Genomic DNA, 5,620 nt, shown 5'->3' on the forward strand with positions numbered 1-5,620 from the left:
TTGGCATTCATTTTTTTGGCCTTTCTTCCCTTATTCTTGTTATTGCGTATGCTTTTTATTGCTGTTAACCCATTCATTGATGAGGTAAATCGAAAGGTCTCGCTCATAGCACGCACCTTTTGAAGATTTATTTCATTCATTTTAGTGTGTTGCTGTTGTTGCTAATGCCTTCAAGTGGAAAATATATTTTCGTAACTTGGGCTTGCGAAGCCAGACAGTGAAGTAATGAGATTTCATATTCAAATGTGTAAGAAAATGTGTTTGACAAACAAGATTTATACGTGTCAACAGTATTAGAAAAACTTATATTTTAATAAATTGTCTTAAATATATTTCTGGTGCAGTGACTGTTTGTAAAAATAACGCTCTACACTTTTAGAACGGTGAAAAAGATATAGAGAGTTCAGGTTTTGTCGCGGTTTCGTCGAAGGAATTGCAGATTATTACTTTCCACTTCATCCACAGCTTGGCTAGCATGTTAACGAGCATGAACGAGCCTCTGTGTTATGCGTTTGTTATGCAACAGGTTTCAGCCAAAGATCATTGCACACTGTTTTCTAAAAATTTTATGCTACTTCGCGTGGTACCTACGTTGTAAAAGTAGTTTTCTCACAATTCCATATTGTGCATAGGTCAGAATTTGCGCCAGTCCGATCCCAGTATTTTTCATGTATTTAGGACTTTCGGCTGATGAAGCTCAATCTCATTGAGTTGTCCATAGCTTTATTTATAACCATTCTAATGCAATAGAACTCAGACACGGAAGGGACCATCTATCTTAGTTTCTTTTCAAATTTCACATTTCTACAAATCAAGTCATTCCGCCATTAAATTCTTGCTGTCCGATCCTTAGAAGCTTTAACATTCCCTCGGGAGGGACTAACGGTCTATAACTAGTTTTCTCACAGTGCCGCATTGTGCGTCGGATAGAATTTACGCCAGTCTGATCCCAGCGTGCAGGACGCTTGACCCGGGAAGCTGAAAATACTTCAGTTGTTTGCAATTATATTCCGTTTATAGTCGTATATAGGTATCTATTTAGCTTTCATTAAATACTCGAGACAGAATCGAATGTTTGTCGAGTTTAAGAAAACGCGATTTGATCCGAGACGAAATCTTGAATTATTATCTAAAATGGAAGCCAAACTTTTAAGAATATTGCTCTTCTGATAGTTATCTTCACTGAATAATTCCACCACAAGTGAGCTTACTACAAATGGGTCCGAAGATATAGCTCTAAAACTGGTTTGTCCCGATAAAATAACTTAGCAGGGATGACTAGAATGTCGCAACCCTGTCCTCCAAGCTCCAAATGAAAATCAGCGTCTTATAAGTCTTTTCGGTCAAAAATTACATTTATTATGCAGCTATTTTCTTGCTCGACGGTTTTCAATTTATTCCTAATGATTCGGTTTTAAAGAAAGATCACTTTGATATAATCTGCAATATCCTCAAAGCGGTTAACCTGTTTTATGAGGTAAAACAGTGTTATTAGATACTTTTTTTAAGGATAATAAAACAACTTACTTCCTGTGGGCTATCGCTCGAGTTTTCCTGAAAGTTCAAAGGACACAATAAAAAATTCTTTCTAGCCAAAATCATTAGTACTCACACTGCACGTTTCACTTGAGTCGTCCTTCAAGTTAAGCATATAAAATCGGAACGGCAGCTGATCTTTAGTTCGTTTCCGCTTCAAAACTTCAACTAGATCATAAGCCACCACATCCGAGAAACCCACACATTGCTTCAACCTAATCTCATTTAGTCTGCTGCATCTGCTCACGATGTATATTAGATAGTCGAAGCAGTAGAAAAACCGTGATAAATACAAATATTCCAAGTTCGCAAGCTGTCCAATAATTATAGGGAAATTCAGGGGTACGCAGAGACCATCTCGTCCGATTTTCTTTGCAATGATACTGAGGTGCGTTAGCTGTTGCAGATGCGGCAAGTAATTAAGATTTCGGCACAAAACTTCAGCTTCGAGTGTGAGCTTCGTGATGCTGGTACGCGCGGCGAGTGTGCGAAAGAAACGTTGTGTCAAACGTGTCTCGGGTTCGTCAGCACATGTGCAGCGCGGAGATGGAATTTGAAAGTTCTGATCTTGAACCGGTAGCAGTTCGATTTGTATACAAGCAGCACAGGGATTCGTGTTGAAATTTCGCACTTCTATATTCTTTAATGATTGAAGAGTTTGTAATGTCATAATTGTATGCTCCAGCTGCCAGTCGATTTTAAGTGTAACGAGGGTTTCACAGCGCAACCACATGAGGTTCGTAAGGTGCATAGCGACATCGGTGAAAGTGCTGTGTCGTATGTCAAGCGAGACTAGTGATAACGAGTTCAGTATGTCCACTAAAAAATAGTGCCTTAAATTTTCGCAGCCACTCAGTTGAAGTTCCTTAACGTTGCTGAGCTCGGCGATATGTTTGCCTAAAATAAGAAGGTGAATTCGATACAAAAGTGGAATTGGGAAGCATGGAAGATTTTGAATAAGCAGCGAACTTTATAGTTTGGTTTTGTGCTAATTAAGACTGTACTATCGTATAAGATATGTTCCAGAGGACTGACTGAAGTCTATTGGTTAATAAAATTCAGAGTTCTTTCCGAAAAAAAAAAAATCTTTGGACTCAGTGCTCTACTTTTTTTCAGAACTTCCTACGAACTACGAAGGAGAGAATATAATGACATACCTGTAACTTTTGAGTTCCTTATAATAGAGAGATTTTCCAAATGTGCTAGATTAGTTAGGAACTCCACGTCTTCATCGCACAAAATGGTGCCATCCACAGAGAATTCCGTGATATTTCGGAAAACGTTGCTTTCTTCAAAACGCAATATTCTAAGCATCTCCATGCCTAAAGGGTTCTCAAGTGAAGCATCTGTTAAGTTTACCGTTTTGACATGCGGAAAAAGTACCGCTATACTTTGCCATAGACGAAATGCATTCGCTCCCGATATGTCCAAATCACTTATATTATTATATTGTTTATTTCTGGGAAATTCTTCTTCGGCAATAATGCAATTTAGCAATCTTAAACGTTTCAGCTTTGGAAAATCTTCAAGTATCGTATCAAAGCTGAGCGCACGATTATTGAGCACCATTTTTGTAGCGTTTGCGCAGCGCAGCTCTTTAAAAAAGTCTTTTCTTTCCGACGTGATCTCCAAGTAAGCATCGTAGATGTCATTGTGTACAATTTTCGCTCTGCGGCAAGCGATTATCTTTAGATGTCGCTCTTCTTCGATGGCAGCGTTCTCAAAATCTTCACAAACGGTAGCGAATCGCTGTGAAACTGGTTGGTTTATAAGCCTTTTATAGATCTCGAAAAGTACGTAAATGCTCAGTTGTACATTTGGTGGTGGATAGGGTATGATGAGGCTGAGAAGTGAAGAAAAACAAGGGTTATAATCTGACTTCAAAAAGCTTATGAGATAAGGTCTAGAGAATCTGAACTAGGGTTTCGAAATTTTGGTATAAAAGATGTTTTCTTGAAAATGAGAAATCAACCCAATACCCGTCTTTCCTATCATAAGTGGTTCGAAATGTAAGCAGAGGATGCCATTTTGGGTAGCAGGCAGCAAGATTTCGTAGATCTCTTGCATATTTAGAGACCTGGTGGTGGTAGATTATGGAATACACTTATTCGGAAAAAACCTTTGGATCAGACATTCGGATGGTTTCGAAATGATTTGTCTAAATGATACTAATCAGACAACTGCGACCGCGATCTTAAGTCGTAAGCTGTTTCGGAAGTAAGTATGATTCGGGACTTCAGGATCTATACCATAATCTTAAGAACCGGAATACAGAGTTCCAAAAGTTTGTACTATAAAGGAAGTGGCGCCAATTGAACAGCAAAGTTATGTCGTAATATACTTCGGACCGCAAATTTGTCGCAAGTTTTACTCCATTTCGGGTTTAAACGCCCAGTTTTTCAAGTTCGAAAAAGGTTTGTGTATTTTCTAGCCACTTATTGATTCAAAAATCCTATACTCACTCGTTTCTGTAGCTGGTCATCGGATGTTTGCACTCGAAGAATAGAATTAAACTCAATGCGGATTCAGCTTTTGCATATTGCGGATCCTTGGGTGAATTAAAAATAAACACTTTTATTAAAATTAATATGTGCTTTTGTAATATTTCGTACTTTACCTCCTGTATACTTTCTGTAATGCCAACACAGCCGCACATCTCCAGATTGAGACGCGCTTTTAGAGGTTCGTCTTTATCGCGCTCACGCAAGAACTCGGCAGCGCTGAATATGAAACTCTTCGTCACACCTGCACAATAATCCAACGTTATTTTTGACAAGTTTGCGCAACTTTTTATCAAGTCTAGCAAATCAGCGTCTGTAGCATCGTTGACGTGCTCCAGATAGACCGTGTCTAAGTTCCGTAGGTTATGAAACCTGCTTAAGTGTGGACCGCTTTCATGCCTAATATGAAATGACAGTTTTCTGTCAGCTAACTTCCTTAAATGGCTGATATCAAACACGCTAAGCATGCCACCTAAAGTGACAGCTTTAATATTTTTACAATCGGACAGCGCCAATAACAGCGTTTCATAGCTTTGTGGGGTTCCCTTTGCGCTGGTTACTTGTGTGTTTCGACTGTCAATGTTTTCAACCGTTAGACTTTTCAACGCCTTCAGTTTGCCTAGCAATTTTCGCCAATCTGCTTTCGGTTGCCAGCTGAGTGTGAGGGTTTCCAGCATCGGAAAGTCATAGTTTATGAAGTGTTCTTCATAGTCGATTGGACAGCCTGATATATCTAGGATTTTCAGGATGCATGAGCTGAAGCTGTACTTTATTTCATGCAAGCTTGTGCAGTTCTTCAAGTAGAGCGTTGTAGGAGTAAGTTTGAAGTTAATGGATGCTGCAAAAAGACACATAAGGTAAATTTTGAACTTCTTTTGACTCAATTGAGACTCGAAGTTGGGTTTGAACTTAAACTATCCCTTATGTTCTGAAGTTTCAAATTATGATAAAATTGTGATAAGGGTTGTCTATAACCATTTTAATATTGTATATGTGATATGATTATAACAGCGTGCTCTGATGAGCATTTAGCTTCACCGCCCGATGGCGGGACTATTTTATAGAAATATGTACTGTGATGTAGAGAAATACTGTGAAAAAAGTCTACCATTGAAGGTAACGTTCTGAAATTCCACGATTTCGTATTGACAGTCCGCTATTTGCCACGTAATTCAAATACGTCTCTGCGGTGTTTTGCGATCGACGAAAAATATGTTTCTTTGAAGAAGGTGTGTGTATATGATATTCATGGATAAGAACAAAAGGGTGATAGACTTTCACTATTCCAAATTATAAAGCTGATTTGACATCGAGTTATGTTTTATTTTACCCTCAACAAGTAATATTAAATTGGCCACAAAGTTTTATGGCCGACTTAGCTGAGTCGATGTCCATGTCCGTCTATCCATCTGTTTGTATATACGCAAAACAATGGCTGAGGGTTTGAAATATCAATCTCAAAATTTTGCACACCTTCTTTTGTCAGCAAGCAACTGATCATTTGTCGAAATATGCGATATCGGGCTACCTTAGCAAATATCTTAAAACAAACTGAACGATCGGAATCAAGAGCTTGTATAAAA

General features: G+C 38.5%; 1 protein-coding gene across 1 annotated transcript in view; it reads right to left on the bottom strand.

The window, feature by feature from the left end:
* Positions 1-1,342: 1,342 nt before the first annotated feature.
* LOC108968705 overlaps positions 1,343-5,620 on the bottom strand; it is a 6,508-nt gene continuing 2,230 nt past the window's right edge. The window contains exons 2-7 of the mRNA XM_018932883.1: positions 4,154-4,875; positions 3,999-4,084; positions 2,694-3,379; positions 1,613-2,433; positions 1,528-1,554; positions 1,343-1,465 (exon numbers count right to left, since the gene is read on the bottom strand). Coding sequence (XP_018788428.1) covers positions 1,415-1,465; positions 1,528-1,554; positions 1,613-2,433; positions 2,694-3,379; positions 3,999-4,084; positions 4,154-4,875 — 2,393 coding nt within the window. The 3' untranslated portion in view covers positions 1,343-1,414. The remainder of the gene's footprint in view (positions 1,466-1,527; positions 1,555-1,612; positions 2,434-2,693; positions 3,380-3,998; positions 4,085-4,153; positions 4,876-5,620) is intronic.

The sequence above is a fragment of the Bactrocera latifrons genome, unplaced genomic scaffold (assembly GCF_001853355.1).
Source record: "Bactrocera latifrons isolate USDA-ARS-PBARC rearing strain unplaced genomic scaffold, ASM185335v1 scaffold_226, whole genome shotgun sequence".
Lineage (NCBI taxonomy): Eukaryota > Metazoa > Arthropoda > Insecta > Diptera > Tephritidae > Bactrocera > Bactrocera latifrons.